Genomic DNA, 18,683 nt, shown 5'->3' with positions numbered 1-18,683 from the left:
GGTGTGCTGTGACTGTGAACATGCTGCTGTTTTGAAGCGTAGTTTAGTTCTTATTCCCATGTGAACACTGTAGTGAGTGAGTGAAGTTCCTGGAATCTGGATTCTTTAAGCAGAGTGCATGGTTGTAACTGTCATTGTGTTGTTACTGTGAGAAAAGCTGCAGAGCAGAAACCCACACAGCCCATCTGCTGCAGGAGAGGAAGTGTTGATGGGCTGTCAACAGTTTTTTATGAGTCCTAATAACCACTGAGAACAGATTCATATCTGCTGCTGTACACACTCATCAACTGCTCTCCCTCTCTGTGGCTGTTTGTCTTTTGTCTTGTTGTCTGGAAGCCTTTTTTCCACTGAGCCCTCCACCCACACACAGCTGAACTGAGCCCAGAGAGCCCTATGCTATAAAGAAGTCTTCAAACATAGATATACCTGTTAGAATCTGGCTCACAATATTCACATCTAGAATCAAACTGACATTACTGTATGGTAGTGAAGTGTGGGCTCCTCTTGTAAATCAACATCATTTGTCTGTTCAACTATGTGCTTGGAGGAGCGTGGTCATGCAAACAGATTCTTGTTAAGGTTCAGCAACTCAAAGTGCTTTTTGATCAAATAGTCCAAGAAGTGAGGAGCTCCAGGAGCTAAACTCAGGAAGTCAATCAGCAGCTTTAGTATGTTCCTGTTAGCATTTTCACAGCACAAACAGCTGTGAAATATCACACATTTCAAAGCACAAGCTATGTTGTGATGTCATTATTTGCAGTCAATGATTATTGATGCATATTGACAACATGCTCAATATTGAGTCACTTTTCCTGTTTGTTACAGTGCAGCAAACTGAGAGAGGTCAACCTAACAAACATAGACAGGAAACTCAAAGAAATGAGACTGAATACTAAAATCAACTCTGATGTTCAACTTGTCATGACAACAACATTCATCCACTCCTTAATGTTCTGAAATGATTCAAGTTAATACTATAGCAACACCATCTGACAGTGTTTTTATTGGACTCATTTGATTTCTCTATGTTTTTATATGGAAAGGCATCAATTATGCACTTTAGCACTGAATATGGATTTTTCTTTTACACAGGAAATGACACCACCTTAAATATTTGCTAAAGTTTCTCTGCAGACAAACACATTTATAGATTTTGAAGCTGAAGATATATTTTTCTTTCCACATCAAATATGTTCAATGAAATGATTTACACTTTGTCTGATGTAGAAAATAAAAGTCAAAAATGTTTTTCTTTCATTTATTAAAACTGAATAACACAAACAGACAGTCATAAAAAATAAAAGCACTACTGTTATTACTAATAGAAAAATAAAAATGATCAAACTGAACTTTATTTATAAAACAGATTTGATCAAATGTGATTAACAGTCAATAAAATAGAGATGAAAGCAAAAAGCAAAGTACAAGATTTGGATCAAAAACTAACTAAAGCTGATAAGATGAAGAAAATCAATAGAAATATTCAATATGATGTATAAAAGAAGCATTCTATGATAAAAACAGTGAAAGTTGCTGTGGGAGTTCTTAGTAAGCCTGTTATCTTCTGATCATATCTCATATGTGGATTTTGAATGAAGTTATCCTGAGATAAGAGTTTTCTTAATATTATCTGTATCATCAACATTTGTTCTCTCCAGATAATGAGATCATTAAGATGTTGTCATTAAAAATGGATTCAAAGATGATGTTGGTGTTATTTGATCTTTGGATTTTCTATCAACAAAATCACTGAATGTATTTTACTAACAAGTATTGTGTGTGTATCAAAGGCTGATAGATCTTATTCCTCTGTGCCATAGAGCTCCATTGTTGTCCAAAAATATCAACACTTAATAACCATTAAGGCTTCATGTACAAATATATGTGTGTATATTTGTATTTATGGATTTAAGACATGTGGATGTGAAATTTACAACCAAGCACAAGACGTCATAAGTGATATTTGTGAACACTGATCAAAGTGATAAATGAGATGAATTGATGAGATTTGATGGTGAGAAAAGGCGAGCAGAAAACAGTCAGTCAGCATGTGTGCAGTTGGTGGACGGTCCCTTGTTTCTGAGGATCATCAGCAGAGAGAGTCCACAGCAGTACACCAGACTCTTCACTATCAGCACTGTGTACAGCACACAGAGCAGCTTCACTTGGTACTGAGGTGGGACAGCAGCAACAGCTGGTAGAAGTAGTAGAATATTGTATATATTTCAGATTGTCTACTTTAATATTTTATTATTTATTTTATTTTAATGTCTACTTTAATATTTTATTTTATTCATTTCATTGTCTATTTTAGTATCTCATTTATATCTTCATCTTTATCTCTTGTTTCCATTCATGCTGTATTTCTATTTCTACTTTGCACGGAGCATTGGAACAAAAACAATTTCCCCCCGGGGATTAATAAAGTATTCTGAATCTGAATCTGAAGTGACGGTGGAGGTGGTGTTGAAGCTGCTGGTGGAAAAGTAGAATTCTGCGGCACCACATTAGAAAGAAGGAAAAATACAAAGTCAGGTGATTTGAAGAGTGAAAATGATCAATTCAAGTATAAAGTATAAAAAGCTTCTTTTTTGTTTGTGGCACAGATTTGGTATTTTTGTAAACTTTGGGATCTCCACTAGAATGTCAAATAAAGTTCAGAGGGTTAGTTTGTAAAGACGAAGCCAGCGGAGGCTTCACAAGAGTTTCAGTCCAGGTGTGCTCCTCATATGTGAAGCAGTGGTTATGGTGCTGTTCTCTGGAAGGAGCTCAGGGCTCTGCTCTCTACTTCCTCCATGTAGAGGTCAGACACAATGGGAGACACTGGTGAAGCCACCACAGCTGAGCTTCTGCCTGTAAAAACCCTGGTTGGATTTGAAACAGCTGGTATTCAGGCAGAGGTTGGGGCCAAAAAGTTCTCCAAATTCAATGACAAAATATGGAGTTAGTAAGTGAGCTTTAAAAGCACACATAGAAGTGTTTTCTGATCTGATGAAACTATCAGCAGGACCACATCATTTGTCTGTGAGAAATAAATCAGTGTGATGATGTGACACCACTGTGGTTAAGGTTTGGTTAGGCACAAACAAGACTTGGTTAGTTTTAGGGAAAGATGGTGGTTTGGGTTCAAATAAGCTCTTTGTTAAGGTGACGGGACCTTTGTCGTCATGGTTACAATAATGAACACGTGATCATTGAATAATACAATTGATATTTCAGTCCTTCTCTCTGTTGTGTGCTGCTGCTGTGAAGAATAAAACCTTCACACTGCTGCCCTCTAGTGTCTGCAACAACACACTGTTTCTAACTGGACTGCTGCTTCACTACAACTGTTTCTACTGTTAGTGCCTTCTGATGATGTTGTGTTTATTGCTTGTGTTTAGTTTCTGTCTTTATATTTTCATTTTTATATCAGTCCTGCCTCTAAATGTGGAGAAACAGTGTGTGTGTGTTTATATTCTCTTCATTTCACTCTTTGTCTTTTGTTTGTGTTTCCTGCAGTCAGCGTGTCATTGGCGTGCTGACTGCAGGAATGTCGTCTCCAGTGTTGAAGATAATTTGGCAGTACATCCAACCGGCCTCACAACTGCAGACCACGTGTAACCACAGCAGCTCAGGACGTCCACATCCAGCGTCTTCACCTCCAAGATGGTCTGAGACCAGCCACTCAGACAGATGATGCAATAATTGGTTTTCACAACCAAAGAATTTCTGCACAAACCATCAGAAGCCGTCTCAGGGAAGCTCATCTGCACGCTCGTCATCCTCAGCAGGGTCTCAAAGGTGAAGTGTGTCAGATTTAAGGGGACTTCATGGCGTCTACTAGTGAAGTGCAGATTGCAACCAGCTGAAACTTCTCCCAGCTAAAAGTCCTTCAGTGTTCATTGCTGAGGAGGTTTTTATCAGGAGCTGAATTATCCACAGAGGACTCTTCCTCTCCAAAACAAACAGACCAGATGATTCAAACCACTAGAAACACTAAATGAAGCAGTTTCATGTTACAAATCAGTTTAATTCCAGCACTGCTCATTGCAGTTGGGCTTCTTACATCAGTGGCTGACATGAAAACATGAATGGCCCTGTGTGGAGCCAGTGTTTAGTTTGTCCATTCTGGGCTACTGTAGAAACATGTGGGTGCAACATGGTGATCTCTGTAGACGAGGACCTGCTCCTTATGTAGATATAAAGGTCTCATTCTAAGTTAAGGAGAACACAACAAATCTTATGTTCAGGTGATTACACACTAAAGAAAACAGACTTATCATATTATATTCCATTTCTGTCAATATGTCCTCCTAAATCCTCCACGCTGGAGCTTTAACTGACTTGAGTTGGAAACTGCTCACCTATGATGGCGTCTGGTACTTTGGAGGTGTGTTCTCTTCACACATGAATCCTGGTTTACACTGTACGGGGCAGATGGCAGAGGCCAGTATGGCGTCATGTTGGCGAGCAGTTTGCTAACGCCAGCATTGTGAACAGAGTGTGTCATGGTGGCAGGGGGCTTATGCTACAGGCTATAAGCTACAGATAATGAACACAGGTGCATTTTATTGATGGCACTTTGAATCCTCAGAGATACTGTGATGAGATCCTGAGAGCCATCGTCATGCCATTCATCCGCCGCCATGACCTCATGTTGCAGCATGATAATGCACGGCCCCATGTTGCAAAGATCTGTACACAATTCCTGGAAGCTGAAAACATCCCACTTGTTGCACGGCCTGCAGACTCAGCAGACATGTCACCCACTGAGCATGTTTGGGATGCTCTGGATCGGCGTGTACGACAGCGTGTTCCACTTCCTGCCAATATCCAGCAGCTTCACACAGCCACTGAAGAGGAGTGGGCCAACAATCAACAACCTGATCAACTCTATGTGAAGGAGATGTGTCGCACTGCAGGAGGCAAATGGTGTCACAGCAGATACTGACTGATTCTTTGGGCTATCTGTGACCAAAAAATGCATTTCTGTAGCGCTCGTCATGTGAAATCCTGATAAATGTCTTTATTCAAGATCAAAGGTGACATTTTAGAGTGTCCTTTTATTGTGACCATCCCAAGACACACCTGTGTAGTAATGATGCTGTTTAATCAGCCACACCTGTCAGGTGGATGGATTATCTTGGAAAAGGAGAAGTGCTCACTAACACAGATTTGAACTCATTTGTGACCAAACTTTGAGAGAAATATATCTATTGAGTGCATAAAAAAGTCTCAGATCTTTAACTTCAACCTGTGAAAAATGGGAGCAAACACAAAAGTGTTGAGTTGAAATGTCTGTTCAGTGTATACAGCCTGATATCACAATGCCTCAAGGGTCTTTACAATCTGTACGTACAACAGCCTCTATCCTTAGAGCCTGGATTCTGGACCCTCTTCATGTGGAGCGACAAACAAACAGAGGCTCAGAGAGATGCAGTGCTTTTCAGAAAGTTTACAGTGTTCTCATCAGCAGGACAAACATGAACTATATGTACTAGATTTAATGATTCATTGAGACTGAGACCGACCTGCTGGAAGGATCATGGTAACAGGTACAAGCCTGAAGTCATCAGAGAATAAGCAACTGACTGAAAGTTAAAGCCAAAAGATTTGTAATGGATTTAAAGGTGTCAACAGAGTATTATCAGCAGGGAGGTTATTCCAGAAGAAAAGGCTCTGCAGCCTGCTGACTTCTTTTAACTCTGGGGACAGACGGGAGCTCTGTATTGTGAGAGCGGAGAGTCCTGACTGAAATATAAAGTTTAAGGAGATCAGACAGGTATGAAGGGACGTTCTCATTTACAGTTTGTAGGTCATCAGAAGCAACTTAAAGTCTAATCTGACATGGATCAGGAGCCAGTGAAGGGAAACTAAAACTGCTGTAATGTTGTTAAATTTTCTAGTTTTATTTCAGATTCTAGCTGCAGCGTTCTGAACCATCTGAAGACTTTTATTACGAGCCGGCAGCAGGCCTGATGAAATGTGATGATGAACAAGTTTGGATGATACAAAGGATGTCTGCATCAGCCACTGATGAAAAGACCTGATTTTAGCTGAATCTATGTTGCCTGGATGAAAGAAGTCGATCGGTAGTTTCTTTAATGAGCTGATGAAAGGAGTGAGTAGGATCAAACCTAACACAAAGATTCTCCACTGTCAGACTTTGAGAGATCACACAGTCGTCTGGAGTTTCTGTTACTTGGTCAAACTGGTGTCTTTGTGGAGCAGGGCCGATGACCAGCATCTGAGTTTCATCTGAGTTTAGGAACAGGAAATGACCTGACATCCAGTCTAAATCATTTGGGAATGATCATCTGCCTCTATAGTCACAAACAGCTGAGTATCATCAGCGTAGAAGTGGAAATTAATTCCATGACTGCTTATAATTTGGCCAAGAGGTCAATCAATTTTCAATCAATTTTATTTATAAAGCCCAATATCACAAATCACAATTTGCCTCACAGGGCTTTACAGCATACGACATCCCTCTGTCCTTATGACCCTCACAGCTGATCAGGAAAAACTCCCCAAAAAAACCCTTTAACGGGGAAAAAAAAATGGTAGAAACCTCAGGAAGAGCAACTGAGGAGGGATCCCTCTTCCAGGACGGACAGACGTGCAATAGATGTCGTACAGAACAGATCAGCATAATAAATTAACAGTAATCTGCATGACACAATGAGACAGAGAGAGAGAGAGAGAGATGCAGGTAATGACAGTAGCTTACAACAACATTATTGAAAGTAATAATATTATAGTTATAGTTCTGGCTACTGTGGTACAATATGTTGAAAGTATGTATTAATATCTGGCAGTATACATGTGTGAAATATGTTATGAACACAGGAGGGAGCCAAACACAGGACACACACAGGGTGGTGGTGGTGAGAAAAGAGCTTTTATTGTGGAGGAGGGACTGATGGCTGGGAATGGGAATCTGGTGGTAACTGGGAAGAATGGAGATAATGGAGGACGGGGCTGGTGTGAGCGTGGAATGAGGGGGAAGTGTGGCAGGAAGGGGCAGCTTCCAGATTAGACGGCTGCTGGCAGGTAAGCAGGGAGACAAGTGTTGGACTGGAGGGAGGAAATGTGTGTTTTGAAACATTTCAGCTGGTTTGGATCAAAACTTGTGAAGGCCGTAGTGTTTTTGGACCCAAAAGCTGACACAGACACAGAAGGGTGGATGATGATGGTGCATTGTTTTGGAAGAATAAATGGGGGAATGAGGGAGGCTGGTGTTGGCAGGGGCAGGTGTGAGAGGGAGGAGAGGAGCTGGGAGCAGCTGGGACTGTGGGAAGCTGGCAGGAGAGTGTAAAGGCTGGCTTGAAGGCTGTTGGTGCGGATCAAGTTGGTGAGTCGGTGGGGAAGTGGACGCTGGAGATCCTCGGCACAGGAGACAACAGGAAGTAAGCAGCTGGAAAACACACAAGGATAACTCCAGTATAAACAACACTGAGCAGCTGAGAGAGTGACTGCCACTGAATCTGTCCATCAGTGAGTGATGCCCCCTGGTTCTTATACTGCGTGGTGATGACATCATTGGAGACTGAAGTGGAGATGGAATCAGAAGCTCCGCCCACAACACACACAAACAGGTAAACAGACAGGGGAGGTGGAAACATGAGGGAGACAGGGAGAGGAGCACATGAAGAACTTGGAGTCACAGAGCCGTGACAAAAATAGCTGTATGTGTCTGTTTAATATGTAGTATATGAATTACAAATGACATTTACAGTGCTTACCTAAGCTGTTTCCTCATATGAACTCTAGACTATTTCCAGAGAATCAGGTCCTGACGTCTGGAGTTGCCCGTTCACACATGTAGCACACAACAGATTTTGACATGTATGCTGTGGTTGTAATTCAGTGTTTTAAGATAGAAATAAAAGCACTTTAATTTGATGTGAAATCAGGACGTCCTTTCCCTCATTAGCTCCAGCTTCACAGCGGAGCGTTCAGGCCCAGTCAAAACAATCCTGCAGTCAAAACCAAACCAAAGAGGACAGAAGCAATCAGTCCAGAGACGACTGAATTGTCCCTAACAATAATTGAGATGTTCAAAAATGTAATATAAGCACTGCTGTCTGTCAGAGTATTTGTTAGCCTCCAGGTATTTTGACTTGTATAAAGTTTGGACTGCAGTGTGGCGTCTTTCCTCTGACCGGTTGCTCTGTGTCTCTGTCTCTGCGTCCCCCTCGCTGAAAGACACCTTTGCTCTGTTTGGGACTGTCTCCAGACTCATGCTTCCCACTGAAGCTGCAGCTGTGAGCTGCACTTTATCACAGGTGGTGAAGTTAACATGTGTGTGGACAATAGGCCGCACAATGGGGAGAATTAGGGGAGAGCGGGTATGGTTGTAACAATGGGATGGTTGTAACAACAGCACTTTGACCAAGAAGGGATGACCTATGAGTCATGGAATACATTTATTGTATGAGCACTTCCTTCCTGATCCTGCATGTGATATTTCGTAGCTGTGTGAAGAAGTGTGCAGGTTTTACAGCCAAAATTCTCATTTTCAGACATTTTTTGGACCAAATCTATATTTTGATGAATTCTGCTGCTGTTGAAGTTTGAATCATGTAACTTGTATTAGATTAGAGAGTTGTGTCGTGGGTAAAATGTGAGTCATTTCATCTTTGCTCATTTCAAAGCACCATGCTGCTACAGCTGGCTAAACAATGGCTGACAGAGGAGGATGTGGGCTGGTTGTGACAGAGTTTGAAAAGTCTTACAACTAACCCCAATGATAATTGAAGACATTTTCTCTTTCTATCTTACTCATTGTTTCAGCATGCCAGGAGAGTTGGTGAGAAAAAATAAGACACGTAGTCAAATGTGCATCAGATGAGGTGAGGCAGGGAAAGACAGTAAGGCAGGGCCACACCTGGACTGTTGGGGGCCCCAAGCACATTTGCTTTGGGGGCCCTCCTCACAGTGACCATGGCACTACAACAACTCATGTGTATTGTATATATGAGTTGAAGCACTCATCATGTACAAATAAGCATGTAAAAAGTGAAGTGGGAGCAGTTAGCAGCAACACTATCTTTAAGTGGACCACAGTAAATACAGTATTTGTCTATTACCCCCTGATCCTATGAATGAAAGATGAAGCTTGATGCATATTTTAGTGTCATGTGTTAACTGTAGAGGGCTGAATCTCAGCTGTCTGATAAAGGATACGAGCAAAAGATCTGATGCACAAGGCAACCATATGGTAAAGAAGATACATTTCAAATATCTGATAATATTGTGTAAGGTCTGGTGCAGTGATCAAATGAGACAGAAAGACAAAAGGAGCACTGTTAAAATAAAACTTTGATATTGGCCAAAAGATAAAACATGGGCCCTGACATTTAATGCTGATAGTATTTGTTGAAGCTGCGGCTGTACTGGGTCTGTGTTAGTACTGACTGAGACTGGATGTGGATCAACTGAGTCTGTGATTGTACTGCTTGATGATCCAGCATCTCCTCTTGCTCTGTTTCATCTGTCTCTCATGGAAGTTGTAAACACTGACACCTGCTTTGAAACAAGGGGGAGGCGGGGCCTAGCATAATTATCAGTGCGTATACGCAACTTGTGTAGTGAGCGTACGGCCGCCCGGCTCTGTTTGTGGGACATTTCCAGCGCTCTTGGGGGCCCCGTGCTCACCACAGGGCCCAAAGCAGTAAGCTCTGCAGTAAGCTCAGTCCCCAAAGATGACTCTATCTGCTGTTTGACATTTAGCAGATACTGCAAAACGTTACTTGACCTCAGAGAAAGAGGATCAACACAGCTGCCCCGTGTGGGCGATCACAGCAGTCACAACATCCTCACTGCACAGAAAGAGGATGTCTTGACTAGTTACTGAACTGAGGCAGCAAACTTCCACGAGAGGTACGCAGCATCTGACAGGTCCAGAGTTAGTGACTTACACCTTATACAAAGTCTTTATTAGTGTGTGTGTGTGTGTCTTTTTTTGTTCTTGTCATTTCTGTAACTGTGTTAATTCTTCACTCTTATTGTTACAACTGAGCCCCATAGTGGGACAGGTTGTAACACTGGAACTCCTTGTATTTGACATCAGTTCATGCAGTCTGTGGTGTAGTTGGAGAAGTTGGAAACTTTGCTTTTTGTAGTGGACAAAAAAGGGAACTTTGTGTCAAGATTTGAGAGCTTGAGCACAAAACTTGAGCCAGTTATAGGTGCTGAGACAAAAAGTGTCACAACCATACCTGGTCTCCCCTATACCTGATCACAAGTGTTTTCACTTAGTTTCTGTTTTCCACCTCCGATGAAGAGCAGCACACAGCCGCTTCCCTAAACTTTGTCTCATCCAGAGAGAGTCCCAAACGGCTCTGTGTCTGTCAGACGGTCTGAATAACGTCATGCACAGCAGAGTATAGAGCAGCTGGAGTTTTTCTTGATATATTGTGACTTTATTCTCATTAAATCATGACTTTGTTTTATCAAAATATTATTCTGGACTTCTCAGAGAACACAGATATGTGGGATATGTTTTGACTGTGCAGAGAGTTTTGAACATGAGCAGAAATCTTGCTGAAACACATGTGAGCTATTAAAGTCCAGGAGTTTATAAATGAATTCAAATCAATGAATGTATCATTGACATGAATGGCTGCCACATGCACATTTAAAGAGGTTACTTCCCCAAACAAAAGACACAAAGGAGGACTCAAATATTTGACAGCTATACAGAATGCCTGAGAGCCTTACTCTATTATATTCCATTATATTCTTATATCTTGAATTGTCACCTGCTGCCTGAATTTTGTCTTTTCCTTCACATAAATAAAGACATTTCTGGTGGACGACCCCCAGACCCCCCGCTTCATATGTGCCCCCCCCAAAGAATGTTTGGAGAGCCGGGGTAGATATACTGCAGGCTGATGAGCTGATGAGAGGCAGGTGAGCAGACTGGGAGAGGTGATGAGCAGATTGCAGACAGGTGTGCATGATGAGCAGAACCAGGAGCCAGGAGAATCACTGTCACATCATGACACCAGCCACTGTTAGTGTAACAACAGATTCCTCCAGCTTTCCTTTTACCTGACAGTTGTGTGTGGTGATCGGCTCTGAACAGCTGGAAATCTGCCAGCTGCAGCGCAGAGTACGCTATCCATCCACACAGAAACGTTTACATGAAGCACAAAACACAAGATGAAGAAAAGTCTGTGTTTTTCCACCAGATTGAGGAACAGACAAAAGGTTCAGTCTGTGAGAACCTCAGCTTTCTATCAGAGCTAGTAGAAGTAGTGCTAATATTTGTAATAGTAGAATTTACTGTGTTGTATTAGTCGCAGGAGGAAAAGGATCTGAATTCTTTTTACAAGTAGGAACAACAATAATACCAGTGATACTTGTCCTTTACTGGTTTTTGTCCACTAGATGGCACTGTGGGGATTTGTGGTCAGCATCATCCTGTCGTCATCATCCTGGCGTCATGGCGACCATGCATCATGTGGATGCATCATGTCGACCATGCATCATGTGGATCCTCTTGCACTTCCTGTGACTGACCACAGGGTGGTGCTCTTTCTCTGTGATGTTTAATGTCAGCACCAGCAGCAAACACAGAAATCCAGCATGTGATAAAGTTTGGTTTGAAATCTGTCACACAGCCATGTTGGAAGAGCTGATTTATTGGTGTGACACCTATCTAAGAGCGTAAAGAGACATGTGATGTCATAGAACAGAGCCATGCTTCATGTTATTAGTAACACTTGTGCTTTTCCTTCTGTGACAAGTCAAAATGTCTGCTGTGAAAAAGGCCTGTTGTCACACAGCAGCAGCCTCATCTGTCCGCCGCAGGGGCTGATGGGAGGTCTGAGGAGCTGTTAGAAACCACGTGGCCCTCGTCTGATCTCACAGCTCGTCCTTGTTTGGCCTCAGCTGCATCAGAGCGCCACTTCTCCCCAGGTTCACCAGAGGAAACACCACTGCACAAAATGCTTTTCCTCCCAGCTGCTGCTCTGTGCTGTCTGTGTTCAGGTGAGTGTTTCCAGCCAATCAGGAGCCCACAAACTCAACCTTTAACAAACACTGTCACACTCACCTTCATCTACCTGTCTGTTTCTCTACAGCGCTGGTTGCCATGGCAGCAGAGCAGCTGATTCAGGATGATTTAACATTGACCAGGAGAGTTGGTGAAAACGTCTCCTTCACCTGTCGAAACACTGACCAGTGTGACTACGATTATGTATACTGGTTCCAGAAGAGAGACACAGAAACATTCACACTGATTCTTGATATTAATACGAATAGTGGTGACATAGTGAAGGACAGTTACAATCATCCTCAGAAAGATGATTTCTCAGCTGTGTATGAACAGAATGTCTGTGAGTTGCAGATCCAGACAGTTAAACTCAGTCATTCAGCCACCTACTACTGCTACTGTTTGAAAGATGCTCCCCACAGTGAGAAAAGATCCCTGCAGCCTGAACAAAAACCTCCAGATGAACAGATGTCAAACAGTGTTTGTGACAGGAAGAGAGCAGTAAAGCACAGCCCAGGTTCACATATTTCACCTCCATCTCAGCCAGAGTCACAAACACACTGAACTGAGGGATTTATTTTCTTTACTGCTGTCAGGAGTTATTCAATATTATATTGATTCATATTTTTATCAGATATTCCAGCAGCTTTATTGTTGTTCCACACAGTGAGGACAAACTAGAAACACAGAGGAACAACAATGAAGGAAAATAAAGAGAAAAGAAAAGATCAAAGTAAATAAAATAATAATTCAGATCAAAGGATAAAATGACAGATATTTTTTAAAAGTAAGACTTCAATCTAATTTACAAATAGAACAAAATGAGCTGAGGACAGTTTTCTCACTTGTTTTTCTAGTGACACAGAGGAACAATGATCAAAGATATGACAAAAGAAAGAAAACAATAACATGAAATGAATAATACACATAAATGGGATAAAAACACAAGGATGTCCTTTTGAATCAAACAGTGCCTCATTAATAACATAGAGCAAAACAACATTTGAGGAGAACTGCTGCTGAAAGAACACTTTGAAGAACGTATGAACCCGACCATCACGTCCTCCATGAAGGAGCAGAGTCTGAAGACTCGGGAGAACTCTCCTCCACATCTCTGGCAGAGGTCACTGAGGTCGTCACAGGGCTGACAACTTTTCAAGAAACCTTGGAGTGAGATTCAGCGGGGCCGACCACAGTTTTGTCGTTTAGGCCTCCACATAAAGGTTTTGTTTGTCAGCTGATTTGGTAGATGTGATCCTGATCCCCTGCATCCTAACGGATGTTTGGGGCGCCTGCTGGAGATGGATAGGGCCTAATACCTTACATACAAATACCATACAGAGAGAGACACTGGTGGTATAGTGGGGGTCTGGGGGTCCTCCCCCACAACATTTTGGATGTGGTAGATGTGACTTCCTGCATTCTGGTGGGTTTAGGGTAGGGATGGGAATCAAGAACCGGTTCCTGTTCAGAACCGGTTCCAACTGGTCCAATTCATCGACATCATTAGCCTTTATGCTTAACGATTCCCTTATCGATTCTTTTCATTACGCCGAATCTATGCTCGTCAGTCAGCAGCACGTTCAACAACAAAGAAGACGTAATGGCGGAGAGACAGAAGCGGTCAAAGGCGTGGCTTCACTTCATGCTGTTAATAGCGTCCCTGGAGCTGCTAGCCCGCTGTGGAGCCTCGCGCATCCCCGCTCCTGTTGTCGGATTTCATGGGAACACCAAGGATGGTAAGATGAGGGCAGCTGAGTTGATTTGCACACCATTTGTTCTTATAATATGCTGGGCTAGCTGCGTTAGCTGCCTCATCTGAGTTAGCTGCACTAGCTGCATGGTGTTGACTCACTCAGGCTGTGGGCCGGGATTTATCTCTAGATCACCAGCTAGGAGTAACATTAATGACAACTCATTGTGGCTGTTGTTGTGACATAGATAACTATATGCCAGTGCTGGCTTATGACTGTGAAAGCTGCCGTTAGTTTTTGGTGTGGTTAGACGATGTCGAAACATTTCTGTGCAGGAGGAGGTGTGTCGTTAGGAGGCTCCGAGGGGAGAGGGACACGAGCTCAGAGGGGAGGGGGGGTGTGGTGCTTTTTTTCAAATCTTTCTCATCGTCTTTCTAAACTAGACCATGGCTTTAAGGTTCATAATAAAACGTTATGAAAGCAGATGTCTTGGGTTACAAACAACAGGAGGTGATATCATTAATTCACAGGAGGAATCGATAAGGGAATCGATAAAGAATCGGATCGATAAGCAGAATCGATAATGGCATTGATATCAATAAAATCCTATCAATTCCCATCCCTAGTTTAGGGGCAGCATTCTGGAGATGGGCAATACCTACATTCATTCAAAGCCACCCTGACTCGCAGGGCCTTCACAAGTGAACCTGCATTCAGCTCAGAGTGACTCAACTAGTGGAAACCAGAAACTAGGACTTGCCTATGTGGCATATAGCCTATTACTTTGTAGACACAAGACCCATTTTGGATTTAAAGCAAAATTCATGGTTGAATATATTTTGATTAAGATCGAACTAAAATATTTTTTTGGGAATAATAATATATTTTGTGTATTATTGTAGTCTAAAGAGCATTTCATGATATATTTCTAACATAATGTGGCCTATTACACCGACATACATTTATATTATAAAATAAATGCTGTGTGGATATTAATATAAATGTGTCTCTTGCATTTGTCATGAATCATGTTTCTAATTTGCCTTGTTTTGCATCACTTTAGTGTGCTGGCTACCAAATGAACTCATAAGTGCAATTCCAACCACATCATTTCAATCACATAAACAAACAATGGCTCAGTTCTGCTAAATATGTCCATCAATGAGCATATGCTCAGTTAGCGCCCAACATTTATGACAGCAGAATTTTTGGCCTATCTACTGCTTGCTCTGCCCAGCTGCTTGAAAGGATGGCTGCTGCAGCAACAGGCTACTATTTTAATTTAGCTGCTAACATAAAGTACTCTTTGCTACTAATTTAGCATTTTTGACATTTACAAAGCTCCAAATGCCTTTACATGCTCTCACAACACATATAAGGAACTAAATGTAAAGTTTAAAAGCTAAAGACTAACCGCTAAGGATCCCACGGAGAAAAAGGCTTGACTCCACAGCATGAAAGTTAGTATTCTGCAGACATTAAAAAAACTACCTCAAATTATTGTTTTCATTCAGTCATCCAAAAAATGACCTATAAAATACATGCACATAATTGCAATACCATTCTAAAACAGTAAACCATTGTGGAACCTAGTAGTTGAGACTATTTTACTGGTTACAAAATAAGCACATTCAAATCTTGTTTGTCCCTCTTGGACAGATTTATTTTTAACTTAAGCGCAGACAGTGAAATGTCAAAATATAAGCCAACCAGTAGCACTTGTATAACACAAAATAAAGTGCTTTCTTATTCCCTGAACACTGAGAAATAAAGAAAACCAAACCACACCCTACAAACCACGTCCACAATGCTAAACTGTGCTAAACAGAAGAAGAAGAACGAAGAACGAAGAAGATGGGCGGAGATGGCGATGGTGACTCAGGTAAGACTTCTACTCAAACATTGTTTTAAATGCTGACGTTACTTTTACTTGCGTTTTGTGTCGGCTTTTGGGGAACAGCCCATTGGTCCGACCATATTAAACCCACTGTTCTGAAGTCTGTTCCGAAATCATCATGATGCCCTGTGGTTAAGGTCTGGTTAGGTTTAGGCACAAAAAACACTTGGTTAGGATCAGGAAAAGATCATAGTGTGGGTTAAAATGAAAAAGAAAGTGGCAAACACATAAGCTGTGAGCCTGCTCCGCCTCAAGCCTTTCCCAGCTGACCCAGAGCTGGTCGCGGTGCACCATCAAGGCAGAAATACGCCCGCCGGGAGCCATTCAGCACTGCGGACCGTTGGACGAATGGGCTGTCGGACCAATGACATGGACCCGTCTTTTGCACTGTATGTCAGTGACTAAACTACAAAAACAAGACCTGTAAATGGACATGCACATGAATGAGGCATTGCCCTGGGGGATTATATTGCAGCTAGCTCATCCTAGTCGACCAATTCAAAAAGTTACTGTCCTGATTTGTCATTTAGACACCAAACATTCAAAAATTTGAGCTTGACAGAGGGAACAATGCAAAAAGCATAATTTGACCATAATTAGATTTTGTAAAAGAGTAAAAGTTATGCTGTTGACATGTATGTTTGCAGATTTTAAATGAAATAGCTTTTTATTCCCTCTATTGTGCTTCAGTAACTTTTATATAAATTTAATGGCTCGTGGAGCCAAGTGTTCAGGTGTATGCAGTTAGGTAAGCTTAAGTAGGACAGGGCCTTTTTTAAAATGAGGTTTGGTTGAGTCTAGGAAATGATACCTATGTTGTGGTGAGGGCGGGTAAACCATAGACATATAATACGTAGACGCCGCATTGAGCCCTGAATCGTATGTCGAAGTCGCCGCCATATTGGATGTGGCAAGCTGGGGAGACCGGGCAAGATGCCCCACTCATGTGCTGCTTGGAAATGTACGAACCGTTTCACGATCCATACCAGATCCCAGGGAATTACCTTTCACAGGTAAGACTGAACAATTACTTTTGATTGTATTTGGCCATTATAACATCATTTTGAGAACAGAATTTGACGTTGTGGATAATACTATGAAGTCTCGCGCACAATACTGTGACTTCCCGCGGTCAAACCAGACTCCAAACAACGAAAAAGTCAATCTTACTAAACAAAATTGCCCCGAACGAACTACTCTGATTGTTGTCAGTTGCTTAGCTAACTTTTCTTCTACTATGTAGGTTTCCCAAAGACAAAGAGCTGAGAAAGCTGCTAGCCCGTCCTCCATGCTCTGCAGTGAGCATTTCAGACCTGAGGACTTTGACAGAACAGGTCAAATAGTCCGGCTCAGAGATGGAGCTATTCCTTCTGTCTTCTGTTTCCCAGCTCATCTCCAAAGGGTATATCAATAGGCTGTATTAGATAAGTCAATGCCACACTATGCTGAAAGTGTTTTATTTTTCCTTTCTGAGGGCTCTAGTTTCGCTGACCGGGCGAGGCGGGGGCGCAGCGCACCTGCGCTTCGCCAACTGGGTGTGGCCAGGCGGATTTTGCAAGTTTGGCACACCGTGCGCCTGGCGCAGCTACTCCTCTTTCCCACCTCCGTCCCTCCTACCTGCGCAAGTCGGAAAGAGGGAGGAGAGAAGGCGTGGAGTGGGTTTTACACACATCACACCAATCAAATGAGCCCCTCTCCTCGCCCTTAAATGCGCCGCGCGAAGGCGTAATGAGAGTTTACTCAATTCGCCATGGCAGAAGAGAGCAGCAGCGTCAGACGGCCAAACTTCTCCCAGGAGGAAACTGATGTTTTGGTCCGGGAGGTCCAAGCTCGCAGTGTCCGAATATACGGAACTGCGAGCAGACCTCCACGGGCTGATGATGCAAAGGTAGCCTGGGAGGAGGTCACCACAACTGTAAATCAATGCTGCGTTTCTCTCGTGCGCGCGCGCTCTCTCTTTCTCTCTCGCAGTCTCACTCTGTTTCTTTTCTTTTGACTTTTCTGAGATGACAGATGCTGAATATATACTCCCTATCTGATGCTGTGGCTGTTTGTGGTTGGCTGAGAGGGATGTGAACTCATTAGTTTGCAGCTGTGTTAATCAAATCAGGTTGGGTTTCCATTACGCGTGCCAAACGTGCCAAACGGTGCCAATCCCCTTTGATCTGACATCAGATGTGACGGGACAGTCGATACAGAGATTCATTTATGTGCTGATTGCAGATAGTTGCATTGCCTGCGCTGACAGTAGACCTGGTTTCAGGTGGCGAGCTTTTAGCGCACCTTCAGCGAAGCCTTTTAACACTAAACTGTCACTGCGCCAAGCTGGATCTGTCGACACCTCCCCCTGCTGCACCGCCACACCCATGTCAGCGCACCTCGGTCTGCCAAACTATCAAACTGAGCGCGCCTTGGGTTGTGCTGCTCGAAACTAGCTTTGCGCGGGGTTCGCCACCCTGCACTGCGCCGGGAAACTAGAGCCCTGAATGTGAAGGAATCAGCTGTGTATTTTGTATTACCCTGTGAGATAATTCAAATATTTTATCCTTCACTTTAGCCTGTGGCTACCAGGACATCTCAGACCTCAAAGAAGGCTCAAGAGAGCCTGTCAGTGGACTGTTCCCAGCTCGTCCAAGAGACCGAACCCCTTCCTGTGCCCAGTGTTGTGAGTACTAAGTACTATATGCCTCAAACAGCTATGAGCATCACGACCCTGGTTATATTCAAACCTCTTGTCACCCCCACCCCCTCCCATTCTCTGTCACTCTGTTCTGACATACTGACGTACACACATGCACATACATTGAAACATGTCGTGAATGTGCATCCTAGACACACACAGACACACACACACACACACACACACACAGACACACACACACACACACACACACACACACACACACACACACAGACACACAGACACAGATACACACACAGTGCTGACAATACAATTGAGGAGTGATGTGATTACAGTTAGAATGTGACTGACTGTGACTGAGTGATGTCATACAAACATGACTCATAATATTTTCATCATCGTTTCTAGGACCACTCCTATGCACTGCCTTTGTCACCTGATGATCTGAGGGCCAGACTCAGTGAA

At 42.7% G+C, this 18,683-nt stretch overlaps 1 protein-coding gene across 1 annotated transcript in view; it reads right to left on the bottom strand.

Annotated features, from left to right (window-relative positions):
- Positions 1-1,244: 1,244 nt before the first annotated feature.
- The window catches only part of LOC144465138 (uncharacterized), a 34,502-nt gene continuing 17,063 nt past the window's right edge, over positions 1,245-18,683 (bottom strand). The window contains exon 8 of the mRNA XM_078173502.1: positions 1,245-2,202. Coding sequence (XP_078029628.1) covers positions 2,040-2,202 — 163 coding nt within the window. The 3' untranslated portion in view covers positions 1,245-2,039. The remainder of the gene's footprint in view (positions 2,203-18,683) is intronic.

This window comes from Epinephelus lanceolatus, chromosome 12 (assembly GCF_041903045.1).
Source record: "Epinephelus lanceolatus isolate andai-2023 chromosome 12, ASM4190304v1, whole genome shotgun sequence".
In the NCBI taxonomy this organism is placed as follows: domain Eukaryota; kingdom Metazoa; phylum Chordata; class Actinopteri; order Perciformes; family Serranidae; genus Epinephelus; species Epinephelus lanceolatus.
Note: the sequence above shows the minus strand (reverse complement) of the source record. Positions and strands in the feature narration are given on the sequence as shown.